The sequence below is a fragment of the Callorhinus ursinus genome, unplaced genomic scaffold (genome assembly GCF_003265705.2).
Source record: "Callorhinus ursinus isolate GAN/ISIS: 27379988/994484 unplaced genomic scaffold, GSC_fseal_2.0 scaffold35, whole genome shotgun sequence".
Classification (NCBI taxonomy): Eukaryota; Metazoa; Chordata; class Mammalia; order Carnivora; family Otariidae; genus Callorhinus; species Callorhinus ursinus.
Genome location: NW_027397097.1, coordinates 6,913,795 through 6,932,372, shown reverse-complemented (window position 1 = coordinate 6,932,372; position 18,578 = coordinate 6,913,795). Strand labels below are relative to the sequence as shown.

Sequence of the window (18,578 nt, the reverse complement as noted above, 5' to 3'; positions counted from 1 at the left end):
TAATGAATTAGAGAAATAACGGTGATTTTAGGGAACTTTTTTTCTTTGCTGTGGCTGGTGTCCTTTGGAAACTAACAGCAACTTGCGCCAAATTATCTATACTTTTGGATATAGAAGTACTGGGTTTTATTTTCTTTGGTTTTCTACTGAACTCCTATGTGACTTCAGATGGTCCAATGAATGTTTTGTGATAATAATATACCTGAAGGCCTTCCCATAGAGCAGCAAACTGAATTACCTTAATTATGGCTGGGAAACCTCTGTGACAAGTGTGCTCTTGAGTAGACTTCAGGAACGTGCTTCTCTTCTTCAGATGTTTTCTTTTCCAAGCATGCACACCTGTCAGTTATATACTTAGAAGTACTGCTCCTTCATAGCAGTTATTTACCTAGTAAACATTCCTATAACTCAAATATTAATGTTTTCAAAGAAGTTACATAAAAATCATAAAGTTATTTCTCATTGCTTTAGCTCAGCAGATAAACCTAAGAAGTAAAAATAAAATCTTGTAGTTTCCTAAGTATAAAATGTTCCTACCATTAAAAATTGTTGTGTTGCTATTATATAGTTGTCGCTATTTTTGTTTGAGCTGAAAATGAGAGGATGGAGTATATAAGATTTATGTCAGATTTTAAAAACTTCTGGGGCACTTGGGTGGTACAGTCGGTTGAGCATCAGACTCTCGGTTTTGGCTAAGGTCGTGAACTCAGGGTCATGAGTTCCAGTCCCTCATTGGCCTCCTGCTCCGGATGGAGTCTGCTTGGGTTCTCTCTCTCTCTAAAATAAATAATATATCTTTTTTTAAAAAAAACCTTGTTTTGACTTGTCTTTGGTATGAAATATATATATATTTATGAAATTTAACAACTTGCAAAATTCAGGATACCCTCCCTCATACCATATGCAAAAATTAAGTCAAATCCTGTCAACAACCTAAATGAAGGAGGTAAAACAGACCTCTTAGAATAAATAGAGGGATAGATCTTCATAACCTTAAATTTGGCATAGATTCTTAGATACGACCCCAAAATCATGTGAACAAGAGAAAGATGAATCGGACTTGATGAAAATTAAAAACTTGTGCATCGAAGGGCATAGTGAAGTGCAAAGACAACCTACAGAATGGGAGAAAATATTTGCAAATTATATAAGTGATTAGAATTTAATATCTAGACTATATAAGAAACTCCTAAAACTCAACAAAAGGATAACCCAATTTAAAAATGAACAAAATATTTGAGTAGACATTTGTCCAAAGATATACCAAGATTAATAAATTAGCATATGAAAAGTACTCAACATCTTTAGTCATTAGGGAAATGCAAATCAAAACCACAATGAGGTATCACTTTACACCTAATAGGATGGCTATTAAAAAAAAAGGAAAGAAGTATTGGTGAGGTTGTGAAGATATTGAAACCCTCCTATGCTCCTAATGGGAATGCAAAATGGTGCAGCTGCTGTGGAAAACAGTTTTGCAGTTCCTCAAAAAGCCAAACATAGAATTGCCATATGACCCAGCAGTTCCACTCCTAGCTGTATCTTTAAAAGAATTGAAAAGACTCAGATACTTGTATGCCAGTGTTTATTGCAGAATAACTCATAATAGCCAAAAGGTTGTAACTACCCAATTGTCAGTCAGCAGATGAATGGATAAACAAAATGTGGTATATTCATACAATGGAATATCTTTCATTCCTAAAAAAGAATGGAGTTCTTATACTTGCTACAACATGGATAAACCTTGAAAATATGTTAATGTGAAAGAAGCCAGGCACAAAAGGACAAATATTGGATGGTTCCACTTATATGAACAGTCTAGAATAGGCAGATTCATAGAGACAGAAGGTATATAGGTTACTAGGTCCTGCAGGGTGGGAGGAGAGTGGGGAGTTTTTGCTTTGGGTTAAAGAGTTTCTGTTTGGATGATTAGGAAGTTTTGGAAATAAAACATGATAATGGTTATACAACATTGTGAATGTAATGCTACTGAATTGTACACTTAATGGTTAAAATGGCAAATTTTATTTTTACATTTTATATATATATAAATATAAATATAAAATTATATATATATGTACACACACACACACACACACACACATCTCACCACAGTAAAATTATGAAGAGTACAACTGTCAGGGAATTTTCTGTAGATCTAGACGTAATCTTAGCTTACACATTTTCACGGTCATGTTGGATACAGAGCATGCATAAAAAGGGAAGCCGTTCGGGACGTCTGGGTGGCTCAAACGGTTAGGCGTCTGCCTTTGGCTCAGGTCGTGATCCCGGGGTCCTGGGATTGAGTCCCGCATTGGGCTCCCTGCTGCACGAGGAGTCTGCTTCTCCCTCTGCCCGCTGCTCCCCCCGTTTGTGCACGTGCTCTCTGTCTCTGGCAAATGAATGAATAAAATATTTTTTTTGTAAAGGGAAGCCATTCAGTATAATATAGGGTTTATTAACCTTAAAACTGTGAGTTATTTTACTAGCAAAAACGAGTTTATTAGGGAATAGCAGACTTTTGATTAAGGACAAGCAAGCTGGGCAAGTCCAGAGAACAGAAGAGAGGACCTCTCTTTTATGGAGGGAAGGAGGTGTTGGGAAGGACTATAAACTAGGAGTCCTAAACTGAAAGTTTGTAATATAATGGCTTTTCATTGGCTGAGTTGTGACTGTCTCTCATTGGCTGGGCCGTTTACTGGCAAGAAGAAAACCTGGCTAGGGTAGTCAGGTAGTACTTGTTCTATCTGCAATTGACTAGTGGTAGGGCGTGAGAGCTCCCCCTTCTGGCCTCCTGTCTGCATTTTAAATGAGGTTAATTACCCAGAAAATAAATGTAGGAAATTAAAACAAGTCAGTCACCAATAATTTTATTTAAATCTTAGACATGTTATGTATGTATGTATATGAAACAAAAATGTCATGAAACGATGTTTATGTACAGTTTGAAGAACACTGATCTACTTCCTGCCAGCTCTTAATTCCTTCTGTTTCTTCTTAAGTTACAATTGGTTCTAAAAATAGTTTTAGGTTTGCATTTACATAAGGAAGTTATAGCATGGTGAGTATTTGATAGGCATCTTTCTTATCTCTTTTACTAGCAGCAAAACCTCCACTTCACAGGTGAAGATCCTGAAATTCAAAGAGGTAATTGATTGAAACAAGATCACATTTCTGATAGGGAGAGCAAGGGTTTGAATCTCAACCTGTATGATCCTAGAGCCTTATTTCCACTTTTACCTAGATTACTGATGTAAAGCAGATTTCTTAGAAAGAGGCCCTTAAGAATCACACTCTTCATTTTAGTTACATTTTAGGTATATGGTTAATCTTACTTATGAATATAAAAGAGCTATGATAGAGATTTTGTTTTTCTTGCTAGACTTATTTCACATATTTTCAGGGTACCTTTTCCTTGACCAAGATTTCAGAATAGGCTACTTTTGAGAGTAGCCTTTCAAATTTTTGCCATGTGTAAATGTGCCCAATTTATAAGTTAACAGATTTTAGCTGCCTGTCCCTCTAATCCTGAGCTCCTTTAGCAGGAGTTATAATATCTTATTTATCCTGGTGTCAAGCACAAAGTCTGGGACACAGTACATTCCTGATAAAATGTAGAATGAGCTAATTAATTAATACATGCAAAACTCGGAGTTTTGGTATTCTTTCTGATTTTTAAAACCATGTTGCTTGAGAAATCTTGCCATTGAAATATTTCCTGTATATATTTTAAGGAATTAAACATCCATTCTATACAAGTCTTAATGCATTCTTATAGGCATACCCAGATATTCCCTAATAATAGTAAATGCTCTCAATAGTTATAGCAGAGAACATTGACACAGTAAATATTTATTGAATGACCACTATCAGCAAGGCCCTGTACTTGGTAGGTACTATAGAAAATAGAAGAATCAGACTTTGTATTTACTTTCAAAAATCTTGTAGTTTTACAGGGTTCCCACTTCAAATGAAATGTTATATTGTAATTGTATGTATGTATTGAAATGTATATTGTTCAAATGACAGTTATATTGTAAATAGTAAGACCATATGTTAATCATGAAACTTACTGCTTTTGTAAAGTGCACATGCACTAAGCAACCTGAATCTGCCTTTCTTAAGTAGCTTAGCTCAAGCTTCAACCCCTTTCCCTTGAATTGTTGGAAAATAGGCTTTAGTGGGTCTCCTAGACGTCAGACTCTATTATCCTGTCTGTCTTGCACAGTGCAACAGAACTGTTTTTTAATAGTGCTTCCAAATGCTTGTTGAGCCCCCATATTTATGAGCCATGACCTATTTTCACAGCCTTGCTCCCTCCCTTCCCTCACGGCCTTGTCTGTGTCCACTCCCAAACCCAAGCACTTGTGATCTAGAGCTCTAGGGCTCAGCAGAAAGAACTCCTTTCCACTTTCACATTGACAGGACATACCAGTATCACTCACATCCCCCTGGCTTTGCATATTCTGTTTTTTTTTTTCTTCCTGCAATTCTTTTCACCTCCTTGTCTTGTAAAACCTATTTATCCTTCAGGCCCTAGCATAAAAGTCACCACTTAAATAAAACCTTACTCTTGAGTTGTTGCAGTTGATCTCCTTTTATGCATTGGTTGAATTAGGGTTTCTCTCCTCTCTATTTTTGTAGTAGTTGATAAATCTATTAGTTACTCAGTTTGTAGATAACTCACTGAGTCCTTCTCCCCTGTAATTATATGTTTACATCTCTCTTTCTGAATTCTGCACTTCTTAAAACAGAGACTGTTAATTCAGCTTTCCCTTCCCAATATTTAATATGTTCAGCAAATGTTCGGTTTAGCCCTCCAAGAAGAATATTACGTACAAAACGGTTGGACATATTGAAATATTAGGTCAGGGAGACTTGGTGAGGTGTAATTTGAATATAAAGAATGGACCTAGATAGTTTATAGTTCTCATTCTAGCCTTTGTTCACAATTCTCTTAGTGACAGCTGACCTGATTGGTGTCCTAAATATATATTGATTTCACTGTAATAACTAATAACCGTAATACTAAATACTATTACTCTCATTCCTTGGGTAAAGCCCATAACTTCTGAGGATAAGAGTACATACATCTAAAGCTTCTGAGAATTGACTGTATTAATATTTTATTTATTTTTATTTTTTAAAGGTTTTATTTGTCAGAAAGAGCACAAGCAGGGGGAGTGGCAGGCTGAGGGAGAAGCAGGCTCCCCAATGAGCAAGGAGCCCAATGCAGGACTGGATCCCAGGACCCTGGGATCATTACCTGAGCCAGAGGCAGACACACAACCGACTGACCCACCCAAGCGCTCCAGCTGTGTTAATATTTTAAAGCAATAACAACAGTAGTTGGCACATAGTAAACATGCAGTAAATGTTAGCTGTTACTATTATTCTAGTAAGAATTTTTAATGTTCTTAAAGGTGTGCTGTCTTGGATGGTGGTTAACCTAAAAGAATTTTTTTTAATTAAGGTAAAAGCATTATTTTTGTGTTTTCTTTCATTTATTCATCAGATATTTTGTTTTGTATCCGCTGGCTCTCGTACTTTGTTACAAGCTAGGGCTATGAAGATGAGTCGACTTCTCAGAGCTCAGTTGTAAAATTCTTGACTCAGATTTGAAAAAGTTTGTATAAAGACTGTATGATCCAGTGGAAAGAACTCTGAACCAGGAGTCATAAGCTTCCAGTCTCAGCTCAGTCACTAACTTTGAGCGAAGATACTTCTTAGATGTCATATGTATCACCTCAACCTCATTAGGTACAAAACAGATCTCTTGTTAACTCCCTTCTCTTAGGTATTATCTTAATACCTTCGTTTAAAAGTACTTCCATCCTTCTGTTTGTTCAGGCTAAGGAATGTAGATGTGACCTTTGTTTTTCCTTTCCAGTCACTGTCCACATCTGTTCTGTCAAAAGTCCTGATGATTCTACCTCCAAAATACAGCTACTTCTTTTCCCACTACTGCCACAATAGTCCATGGCTATCTCTTGCCTTAAAATTGGTTTCCAAGTTTCCATTTTTTCCCCTTTACAATCCATTTACAGCAGCTATTCTTGAAACATGGATCAGATTTTGTTATTCCCCCATTTAAAATCCTCCAGTGGCCTCCCATTATATTTGAAATAAAATTTTAATTCCTTACCCTGGCCTCCATAATTTTGCCCTTGCTTACCTCTTTAACCTTATCTTCTGCCACTTTTCCTCTTTATTCTACTTAATTTATACTGATAATTTTTTCTGTTTTTCTAATATGCCAGACTTGAAGGGCTTTGTGCTAGCTTGTTTCTTCTGCCTGGAGCATTCCTACTTCAGATCTTCTTGTGGCTGATTTCTGTGTCTCAACTTTTTATGTCAAATGTCAGTTTTTTTAATGAGGCCTTCTCTGAGCACCCAACCAGAGTAATACACAAACTTTCTGTAGCACATCACTGTTTTATTTTTAACATAGCATTTGTCTCTACTTGGTATTTTCTTATTTTTACCTGTTGTACTATCTTTTAGAATATAAGCTCCATGATAGCAGGTTGCCTGTCTTCTTCATCATGGTATCTCAGCTCCTTGACTAGTTTCTGCCATAGAGTAGGTACTCAGTAAATATTGGTGGAATCACCAGATAAATTAATCTCTTTATAAACTTAACATGTTTCTCAATTATAAAATAAAGATTTTCTTCTGAATGGTATCTGAAGAACCCTCCAACCCCTAAGATAATTAAGGGCAGTGAAGACAGACTTTATTCACTAATTATTATGATAGGAGAAGGAGCCGACCTCAATTCCAATTTGCCCAGAGGTGACTGGTATTTTAAAGGGCGACTAAGGGTTTCAGGAGTTGTAAATGAGGGACGAAAAGGGGGTTAGAGAAAGGAACATTTACAAAAAGTAAATATGAGGGTTGATCTGAAAGTTGGTCAGTCAACTTGATTAGGCCTTCTGTGCCTGCTAACTTTGAAAGATAAACTTTCTACCCTCCCACAGAGTCTTAAAGAGGTCCTATCCTTCCTGATGATTACAAATCAAAGGTATGGCTTTCAAGTCCTTGAGAAAGACACTCTTACAGGAGATACATACACATCTCAAAGGGACAGAGAGAAGTATACAATTGTAAGGTTTTGTTTATTATATTTTTAAAATAAATGGAAAAGGGAATTCAGGGACTTAGATCAGGTGTTGCCTGGAACACACAGTAAATTCTTTTGGAAACCTTGAGTTTTCTAGACAGGAACTCAAGGGGAGCAGAGTGGTCCCAGGGACAAGTCCTGAGGCTGGAAGAAACCATGTTAGAGTTTGATTTAGTCTCACTTTTTTTTTTTTTAAAGATTTTATTTATTCATTTGAGAGAGAGAGAGCATGAGTGGGGGGAGGATTTAGTCTCTTAATTCAGGTGTTTGGATGTTCTTGCTGAGGGCTTTTGCAATTCTCTGCTCCACCCCATCCCTCCCCTTTTTAATGCCCCCCCCATCCTGCTCCCTTTTAATGCTTTATATTCTGTGTTGTCAAAAAGAGAAGGATTATATGTCTCCAAGATTAATGTGTTAATGATCTCACTGAGATAAATTCCGTGTATTTGCGGTATAGGTATGTGAAAACACCTTTCCTATAAGTGTTGAGATGATGTGGACTTGTCAGTCCCCCATCCCATTTCCCATCCTCACCCTTGTTTTTCTCTGTGTAAGTTAGGAGGAGAGACAGCCCCAGGGGTGACTGGAATGGCAGCAGGCAGGTGGCCAAGACGCCTGAATGGCATTCAGCCTTGCAGGCACAGAACTTTGATTTCATGTGTATATCAGAAAGGCTGTTCCTCAGGCACCGTACAGGGGGATACAACAGGATATGACCTCTCATTAATCAGATTAGAGAGAATCAGACATAAAACCAGTATTATGGAATAATAACTTAGGATGATAAATATGAACATTATACAAAAATGTTCATGTTTTAGATACTGGATCATTCTCTAAAGAGAAATTACATGCAAAACCAAATTATATTTGCAAGACTGTTTGATCAGAATCAAGTTGGAGCATGGGGAGTTAATACGAATTAATAATCTACTAAGGATTCTCTTGCTGCAAGTGATCCAGGCTTGCTGGGTCCTTGGACCCAGAAGGGGTCTCCCAGGATCAGCCAAGAAGGTCCTTGGCTTTTTTTTTTTTCCTTTTTTTTCATCATATCATGTGCCCTCCTTAATACCCATCACCCAATTACCCCATCCCCCCCCACCTCCCCTCCAGCAGCTTGGCTTTGTGCAGGATAGAAATCAAATGTGAGCCAAGAGGAAGTGAGAGCAGAGTTTATTAAAGATGTAGAGAGAGTGAAGATACAGACAGAGCGTCTGGGAGACTCAGGAAAGGAGAGTGAGTCTTGCTTGGGGTCTGGGTTTTTATTGAGGATTGTTGTCTGGTTCACGAGTCTTCTCACGCATCCGTAAACAAAGATGAGTGTTTAGATGTTTCTCATAAGTCACTTATCACTGGTGCCAGCCGGGGGTCTTGATGAGTCAGTGGTCTTGGAAAGCATTCATGTTGACCCTGCCTGGTTACTCCTTAGATGTTATCTATTGTGCTGGAAGACTTCCAAAGAAGTCATTACCTCGACCTTTAGAAGGAGGACATACATTATCTGTTCCATAAGATGTGTAAGGTCAGGGTGTAGATCCTAGCAGGAATAGAAGCAGGGAAAAAAAGCAGTTTTACAAGGGGTCCCTTCAGTTTTTGTGTCTCACAAGGATCCAAGAATAACTGTCATAGACAGTCTCATAGACACAGCTAGTTTCTGGCACTCTAGGCAAACATTGGCCCATGAGCCAAATCTGGCCTGCTGTCTACTTATGTATGGCTTGAAAACTAAGAGTGGTTTTAACATATTTAAATGGTTCGGAGAATGGTTGACATATGAAAACTACATGAAATTCACATTTCCTTATCCATAACTAAAGTGGTATTGGAACACAGCCAAGTTTATTCATTTATATATTTTCTGTGGTTGCTTTTTGCGCTACAACAGCAGAGTTGAATAGTTGAAAAGAGACCATATGGTCTGCAAAGCCTAAATTATTTCCTGTTTGGCCCTTAACAGAAAAAGTTTGCTGACCCCTAGTGTAGATTTATATAGTCCTGCATAATTATTTGTCATTTACAGTATTCATTTTTTTTTTTTTTACAGTCTTTACTTTGTGGTAGCAATAGGTTATGGCTGTTTGGGCAAATATGATAATAAGTTTCAAGGTTTATTTTTCCATAAATGGCACAATAATATGTCTACATTGCCTTATTAAAGAAACAAAATGAATAGCATATTCATCTCTGAATATCAGCACAAGAATTTTGCACCCTAAGCTATAAATAAGGAAGGTCAGTAAATTGAAGGTAAGTAGTGTGAGGCAGAGAGGCCCCATCTTAATTATCTATTTATCTACCCCTCTTTCACTTTCACTTTTCTCCCCTTTCACATGATAAAAGATAATTTTTTTCTTTTTTAAGATTTTATTTATTTGAAAGTGAGAGAGAGAGAGAGCACGAGAGGGGGAAGGGTCAGAAGGAGAAGCAGACTCCCCGCTGAGCAGGGAGCCCAATGCGGGACTCAATCCTGGGACTCCAGGATCATGACCTGAGCGGAGGGCAGACGGTTAACCTACTGAGCCACCCAGGTGCCCAATAAAAGATAATTAAGAGTTGTTCATTTGTATTTGATGTCTGACTGCATGAGCCATTGACTGTGCCGTGGTACTTGGGTTATCAAGCAGGCTCCAGTTGGAGCTGTGTCATTCTCAGCCCCTCTCAGATGCTGAACCTGAGCTTCCCCACACTCAGATTTAGTCTTTAAGATTGTCAGCCAACATCCTCTTCTTTTAGGGGTGTGGTATACAACAGAACACTCAGGAGGTGCTTCATCCAAGTCAAAAGCTGGGTTGTACATTCTTGATTATCTCTCTGGGGCTTTTTTTTTTTTTTTGAGATATTAGTCACATATCATGAAATGTTCCCTTTTAAAGCATACAATTCAGTGTTTTTTAGTATACTCACAAGGATGTGCAGTTATCACCACTCTCTTAATTCTAGAACATTTATCACTCTGAAAAGGAATCTACTCATTAGCAATCATTCCCTATTCCTCCCTCTACCTTCCCCCTGGCAACTACTAGTAAACTTTTAGTCTGTATGTGTTTGACTGTTTTGTAAGTTTCATATACATAGAGCCATACAATATGTAACCTTTTGTATGTGGTTTCATTCACTGGGCATAATGTTTTTTATGTTTATCCAAACTGTAGAATGTATCACTACTTCATTCCTTTTTATAGCTGTATAAAATTCCACTGTATGGATATTCCACATATTATTTATCCATTTATCAGTTGATGATATTTGGGTTGTTTCCACCTTTTAGCTGTTATAAAAAATGCTACTTCGAACGTTATATGGGTTTTTCCTGTATAAATACCTAGAAATGGAATTGCTACGTCACATGGTAACTCAATGTTAACATTTTGAGGAACTGCTTAGGTTTTTTAGGAAGCAGCTGCACCATTTTATATTCCCATCAACAACCTGTGCATTTTGGTCTCTCCACATCCTCACCAACATTTACTATTATTTTTCTTTTTTTTTTTTTAAGATTTATTTTTGTTTGAAAGAGAGAGAGCACGAGCATGCAAGTGTGGGGAACAGCAGAGGGAGAGGGAGAGAGAGAATCTCCAGCAGACTCCCCATTGAGCTGAGCGTGGAGCCCAATGTGGGGCTGGATCTCAGGACCCTGAGATCACTGAGCCGCCCAGGTGCCCCTTATTTTTCTTTTTTGATTACAGCTATCCTTATGGATATGAAGTAGTATTCCATTGTGGTTTTGATTTGCATTTCCTTAATGACTAATGATGATCATATTTTCCTGTGCTTGTTGACCATTTGTATATATTCTTTGGCAAAATGTAATTCAGATTCTGACCTTTTAGCTTTGATATAATTACTTTAGGGTCCTCCCTGTGTAATATTCCCCAAATTTCCTTTTCCTTGGTGTATCAATTTTTTTTTCTCTCTACAATATATAGTGCTGTCAGCCAGACATACGGTATTCCAGAGAATGGAGAGCTTATTCTTCCTTTGTGCCTTTGAAGATCTCCCATTATGTTGTTCCTAGCCATACTGCTTGCCTTATTATTTTCTTTTTCTATCCTAACGATAATCTCGTATGATTTTATTATATAGTTGGTAAAAAAGATGACACTGGTGCTGAACAGGAAAAGGGTGACATTCCTAGGAGGGGAGGGCCAGCCTCGTCTTATTCTTAGGTCAGTGTGGTTATACAAGCAGTTCCACTTGCCTGCTTGGGTTTCTCCTGCCTGCCTATCTAGTTAATTGCCCAAGCTCCCAAGTGATCTTGTCCCTTGGTTGGTTCTTCTCCCTTGACCTTCATTATACTCTTTGCCCCTTGGATTAGAACAAAGAGCATGAAGCTGCTAGACTCTTGGTATCATTTTTCATGCCTATTTTGTAACATTTAAGATGAATATTATTACTGCTCCCCTTTTATGGCTGAAGAAACTGGCTCGCGGAGGTCATACAACCCATGGCATTTCTCCTGATTAGTCCTTATTATTGAGTGGAATGGTTATCCATATCTTCTTTCCTCAGATTGTTACAGTGGCTCTGGTTTGCCTGAAATGCTTGTATAGGGAGAGAAACCTAGAAATTTAAGTTATTGGGGCGCCTGGGTGGATCAGATGGTTAAGCGTCTGCCTTAGGCTCAGGTCAGGATCCCAGGGTCTTGGGATCAAGCCCCACATCAGGCTCCTGGCTCGGCGGGAAGTCTCCTTCTCCCTCTCCCTTTGCCTCTCCCCCTGCTCATGCTCTCTCTCTCTCTCTCTCTCTCTCTCTCTCTGTGTCTCAAATGAATAAATAAAATCTTTAAAAAAAAAAGAAATTTAAGTTATTGCCACATTATAGATGGTCTCAAATGACAAGCAATGGGATCTTTACCCGTAAAAAGGAGGACATTGAGTTGGAGAGTGGCTTTATTAAAAATGTGCCTACAGGAGCGCCTGGGTAGCTCAGTCAGTCAAACGTCCTACTCTTGATTTTGGCTCGGATCGTGATCTTGGGGTTATGGGATTGAGCCCCGCATTAACCTCTGCACTCAGCGCAGAGTCTGCTTGTCTCTCTCCCTCTGCTTCCCCCCACCCCTGCTCGCTTGCTCTCAAATAAATAAATAAAATACAATCTTTTTTAAAATGTGCCTATAATTTGGCATGCTTTTTGAATGCTACCTCTCTTCTAGGGATGGAACTAAATCAACTATTGTCCTCAAGGAACTTCTAGGCCATTTGGAAGGGCAATTAGATAATTTTTGCATTTGGGAAAATGTGTATAAAATTCTTGAGAGCAGAGGAGAGACCTGTAGAGATCACTGCTTAACTTAAATTCAGACATTAGTTAACTAGTAAACATTTCTGGTGTATTTGAGGATGGATTTGGCTTGGAGTGTATTTGTTATAAACTCGTTCCGTTATAAATATGTATAAACAAGAACAGTTAACATAATTGTACAATAAAATACCAGTGTAAATAGAAATTTCTTTTATGTATTAAGATCCTAACTTTGTTTGACAGATATGCCAAGAGTTTAATAGCACCTGGGCATGGGAGATGGAGAAGAAGGGCTATCTTGAAATGAGTGTTGAATGCAAACTAGCACTCCTAAAGGTAATGAATTTATTGTCTTTTACAATTATTTTAATAAATTCACCAATAGTCTTTTCAAGAATAATGTCATCTAAAAGCTTTAATCGAATCATTGAAAATTTTCTACATAAGAAAATTTGGGAGACTAGTACACAGTGCTTTTGAAATATAATATGATTTTTGTGTCATTGATAATATTAAACCTGTAAATTTAAGTAATATTAAAGTGTTAACTTGAAATAATGTCTTTTTAAATTGCTTATTCTAAATCAGGTTGTACAAAAGTGGGGAGAGGATAGTGAAAGATGGATAAGCTACACATATTTTTTCTGCTCCCATCCCTGAATCAGTTTTATGGTTAAACATACCACATTTACATGATAGAGAAACATTTATGGGTTATTTTAAGCCATGTTATGACTATTTTCCAGTACCTCTGCGAGTGTCAGTTTGATGACAATCTCAAATTCAAGAACATTATCAATGAGGAGGATGCTGATACCATGCGTCTCCAACCAATTGGCCGAGACAAAGATGGCCTCATGTACTGGTACCAGTTGGATCAAGATCACAATGTCAGAATGTACATAGAAGAACAGGATGATCAAGATGGCTCTTCATGGAAATGCATTGTCAGGTATCTTTTATTGGCATCTTTTCACATTTATTTGTGTGTTTTTTAATCTCTTCTCTACAAGAATATAATCCCTGAGGCTAGGGTAGTCCTTTTTTTGTGGGGTTGGAGAATTGCCAGGACCTAGCCTAGTGCCCAGCACAATACCCATAGTGGGCACTTAATTATTTCTCAAACAAATAAATAAATTTAGCATGGTGGTCCATATCAGCACATGTACCTTATACTTCAGGAAGCTGGAATCTGACAAATAGTAATGCACCAATAATATGCACAGAAAAACCCATCATTAGAAATACAAGACAAGCATTGTTTGGTTCTTATCTAGCTACAGTTTTCTATTAGGTATTATTTATTTATTTCTAATTGTTTTAATTTGGCCAGTTCATTTTGGCACTTTAATATATTTTTTAATCTTTACTGTGCGTATATTTCTTTACTAGGGTTCTGAAGAAATATGAGGAATATTGTGCCCTTTTTTGACATAGTCCTTTTTTAAAAAAAAAAATCTTGGTTACTTATTTGTTTTTTTTGTTTTTTTATTTTTAGTTTTAGTTTTAAGTAATCTCTGCACCCAACTGGGGCTCAAACCCACAACCCTGACATCAAGAGTCGCATATTCTACCAACTGAGCCAGCCCCTCTTATTTGTATTGATAGATACATTTGAGCAGAAACACTTCATGTAAAACCTTAAAATAAAACTTTATTTTTTAATCATTAAGTGACACTAGCATCATTATTCAGAATCGTTGTGTCTCTGGGGCACCTGGTTGGCTCATTTGGTTAAGCCTCTGACTCTAGATTTCAGCTCAGGTCATGATCTTGGGGTCATGGAATCGAGCCCTGCCTTCACCTCCTCGCTCAGCAGGGAGTCTGCTGGAGAAATCTCTATCTCTCTGTCCGCTCCCCCCCCCCACGCTCTTGTATGCTCTCTCTCTCTTTCAAATAAATAAATCTTAAAAAGAAGAATCTCTGTGTCTTAATTTTCTATTTTTGCCATGTAATTATTTAGAATTTATTTCATTAATACCCACAGTTTATATTAATTTTGAAATGATTAGGATCTATAAATAAATCTATAACTAAAATAGGGAAAACTAGTGAGTATATAACTGGCTTATGAAAAACTCCTTGACTTCAACTTAACCTCTGATTTTGCTCATTTTCAGTTTTAGCAGATTTGTGTTAGTGATTATTAATGTTTTAAAGAAATAATCTGGAAATGTGAATATTTGTTTGTGTCAGGGAAGCTCAACTTTCATGCCTTAATAAATATGAGGGGTGCCTGGGTGGCTCAGTCGGTTAAGTGTCTGCCTTCGGCTCGGGTCATGATGGGGATCGAGCCCCATGTGGGGTTCCCTGCTCAGTGGGGAGTCTGCTTTTCCCTCTCCCTTTGCCCCTCCCCCTGCTTGTGCACTCTCTCTCTCGCTCTCAAATAATAAAATCTTTTAAAAAAGAGAATAAATGTGAATCGAATGAGTTTATAGGGGAGTGTTTTATAAGCACCCTTTAATCATATTATAATGTGGTTCTCCATATAGTTAATGTACTAAATTAGCAAAGTAGTCCTGAAATGAAATTCACTTACCATCTCTCCCTATGAATTCTTACATTGAATGAAGTTCTATTCATGATGTCTTACCACTTCTACTATTTCCTGTATCAACCTTGCATAGTTGTTTAAGCGATATTCTCTCCTACTTTGTAGATGAAGAAAATATGATAGAGAAAAATAATTATAATTATTGCTGATGAGTCATAATGCTTAAAACAATTTCTAATGTACAGTGTTTTAATTAGATCATACCCTAATGCATGATGTGAGAGAAGTGTTGAGGTGATGTGTTTAAAGTTAACTGTGCTTAAATCTGGGTTCCTCTGTTTACCATCTGAAGGCAGATTGCTTAATTTGTTTGATATTCTCTTTCCTGCACTTTAAGATGAGGATGATAGTAAAATTATTGTGAGGAATATATACATTTATATTGTATAGCGACTTGTGTAATTAAGCACTATGCTGAGCAATTGTGGTTATACTAGTGAGTATAGTACAGCTCTCGGATCTGTAGATGAGCTTCAAGCACCTGTGGAAATCCCTTTTATTGTAAATAGTAGCTCTTAGTTTTATTTAATATGTATATTTTCTGGGGAAATACCATTGTTTTCCACAAATTCTCAGTTTGGTCTGTTTATGCTTCATATACTTGACATGTTCTGTGACATGGCATTTCAGTTACCTTTAAATTGACGCAATAGTACTACTTTTGACAAATGTGGTGAACTGTCTTGTCCATAAAAGTCTCTTATTTTTGTGAATGTTGAATGTGAAAAGCATTGTGTTATTTTTGGCGACGTGTTATTCTTGCCTGTCGCCAAAATTATCATCTTAGTTGTCATTAAAATACATTATGTACCCCAAATAATGTGTACAACATTATCCTACTTGGCCCAGATGACATCCTTCCTGGAGTCTGGTATTTAGATTCGGATGCCAGACTCTAAGAAGAACATTAGTAGAATAAGTCCTTTATGTGAAGAACCACAAAGAAGATGATTGAATGAGCTGAAAATATTTGATCCAGCAGAAATTTAGGGAGATAGACCTATCTTTAAACATTTAAAGGATTGATTTGTGTAAGAGTATTTCTCTTAAGAGTATTTCTCTCAAGCACTGAGCCAGCATCAGTGGATACAAATTATGGGAAAGTAGAACTGAGCTTAGAGAAGTGAGAACATTTGCTTTTTTATATTGCAGAGAAATTATTGTTTTAAAACTGATAGATGATATTAAAAGCATTTTCTAAACTTGTAGGAGTAGGGTGTTTAAGGAGGCAGTACTCTTTTTAGCAAGAAATTCCCTTAGAAACTGAGATAATAAGTGAAGAGCAAGTAAAGCAAATAGAATTTTGACTTTTTTATTTAATATATTATACTTCAATATTTTTCTTCATTGGTGAATATTGTTTTTTACTAGTGAAATGAAAAATCTGCTTCTCTTCATTTCTTTAAAGTAATGCTAATTTTCTTGGAGATCTCTGGTGTTGGAAACATGTTTCTGCCTGACTCTCAAAAGAAGATTATGTGACAAAAGTTATCTGGTCTTTAGAATTCTGGGTTTTTTTTTTTTTTAAGCTGTAAGTCAGTCTTTTTAAATGATTGATAAATTTTAAAATGTGAACTTTGCAACTTAAAAATCAAATGAAGTATTTTTCTAAAAATAGAGATCCATAAAAAAGGAATTTTCTATATTTGATCTTCTGACAATTTAATACCTAGACAATATACAGTGTTTGCTCTCAGACCACAAAATGGAATTAAACTAGAAATCAGTTGTAGGAAGAGATCTTTAAAATCCCCACATATTTAGATATTAGGTAATACACTTCCACATAGCACTTGGGTCAAAGAAGAAATCTCAAGACAAAATGTTTAAATTATTTTCAGTTAAATGAAAATGAAAATATAACATACCAAATTTATGGTTAAAAATTTTCAGTGAAAATAATACTTAGAAGAAACTTCTCATATAAAGCAAAGGCTGATTCTTTGAAAAGATCAGTAAGATTGATAAGCCACTAGCCAGGCTAACTAAGAAAAAAAGAGAGTGGACACAAATTAGTGATGTCAGAAATGAAAAACAGGACATCACTACAAATCCCATGAACATCAAAAGGATAATTAAGGAATACCATGAATAACTCCATGCCCACAAATTGGTAACCTGGATGAAATGGACCAATTCCTTGAAAGACATAATCTGCCAAAATTCTCACCAGGAGAAACAGACAAATATGAACAGGTCTCTATCTGTTAAAGAAATTGCATCAATAGTTAATAACCTAAAACAGAAAGCACCAAGCCCAGATGGGTTCACTAGTGAATTCCACCATCATTTAAGGAAGGAATTATACCAATTCTCTCGAATCTCTTTCAGAAGATATGAGAAGGGATAATTCCTAACTCATCTTATAAGACCAACATTACCCTAATAACAAAATGAGACAAAGACATTACAAGATAGGAAAACTTTAGACCAATATCTCTCATGAACATAGATGTAAAAATCCTCAAAAATTCCTTTTCAACATCATACTTGAAGTCCTAGCTAATGTACTAAGAGAAGTAAAGGGAGTAAGAGATAGAGATTGGGAAGGAAAAAAAACTCTCTTTATGTGCACATAACATGATGATCATCTATGTAGAAAATCTGGAAGCGTTAACAAAAAAACATTCCTGGAATTTATAAGCGATTATAGCAGGGTGGCAGGAGATGTGGTTAATACACAAATGTCTCCTATATATCATCAGTGAGCATGTGGAATCTGAAATGTAAAACACAATATACCAATTATATTATCTTCCCCAAAATTGAAATACTTAGGTATAAATCTGATAAAATATTAACAAATCTATCTGAGGAAAAATACAAAACTCTGATGAAATAACCCAAGAGGAACTAAATAAACGGAGAGATGTTCCATATTTGTGGATAGAACACTTAATATTGTCCAGATGTCACTTCTTCCCAACTTAAAATCTGTAGATTTAGTGCAATTATAATCAAAACCCCTGCACGTTATTTTGTGGATATTGACAAACTTATTTTAAAATTTATATGTAAAGGCAAAAAGCCCAGAATAGCACAATATTGAAGAAAAACTAAGAAGACTGACACGGACTTCACAACCTATATAAAGCTACAGTAATTAAGACAGTGTGGTATTGGTGAAAAGAAGAGACAGATATAGGGACACCTGGCTGACTCAGTCAGTGAAGCATGTGACTCTCGATCTTAGGGTTGTGAGTTTGAGCCCCATGTTGGGCGTAGAGATTCCTAACACACACACACACACACACACACACACACACACACACAAACACACACAAAAAGACTAGAGAAATATATAGTGTAGCAGAATAAGGAGCCTTGAAATAGACCCATATGAAGGAGCAAAGGCAATACAGTGCAGAAAAGATAATGATGCTGGAAAAAAAGGATATCCATATGCAGAACAATGAATCTAGACACAGACGTTACACTCTTAACAGGAATTAACTCAAAATTAATTATAAACCTTCTTAGAAAATGCAAAACTATGGAACTCCAAGAAGATAACACAGAAGGTTTGGCAATAACTTCTTTGGTAAAGCACCAAAGGCACAATCCATGAAAATATTTACCAAAGATGTATTTGATAAAGGCCTATTATCCAAAATATACACAGAACTCTTAAAACTCAACAATAAGAAAACAACCTGATTT

The 18,578-nt window shown here is 36.6% G+C and overlaps 1 protein-coding gene across 2 annotated transcripts in view; it reads left to right on the top strand.

Moving 5' to 3' along the window:
* The window catches only part of RSF1 (remodeling and spacing factor 1), a 159,412-nt gene that overhangs the window by 74,512 nt on the left and 66,322 nt on the right, over positions 1-18,578 (top strand). For both annotated transcript variants that reach the window (XM_025894141.2, XM_025894140.2), the window contains exons 3-4: positions 12,608-12,700; positions 13,111-13,316. In XM_025894141.2, coding sequence (XP_025749926.1) covers positions 12,608-12,700; positions 13,111-13,316 — 299 coding nt within the window. The remainder of the gene's footprint in view (positions 1-12,607; positions 12,701-13,110; positions 13,317-18,578) is intronic.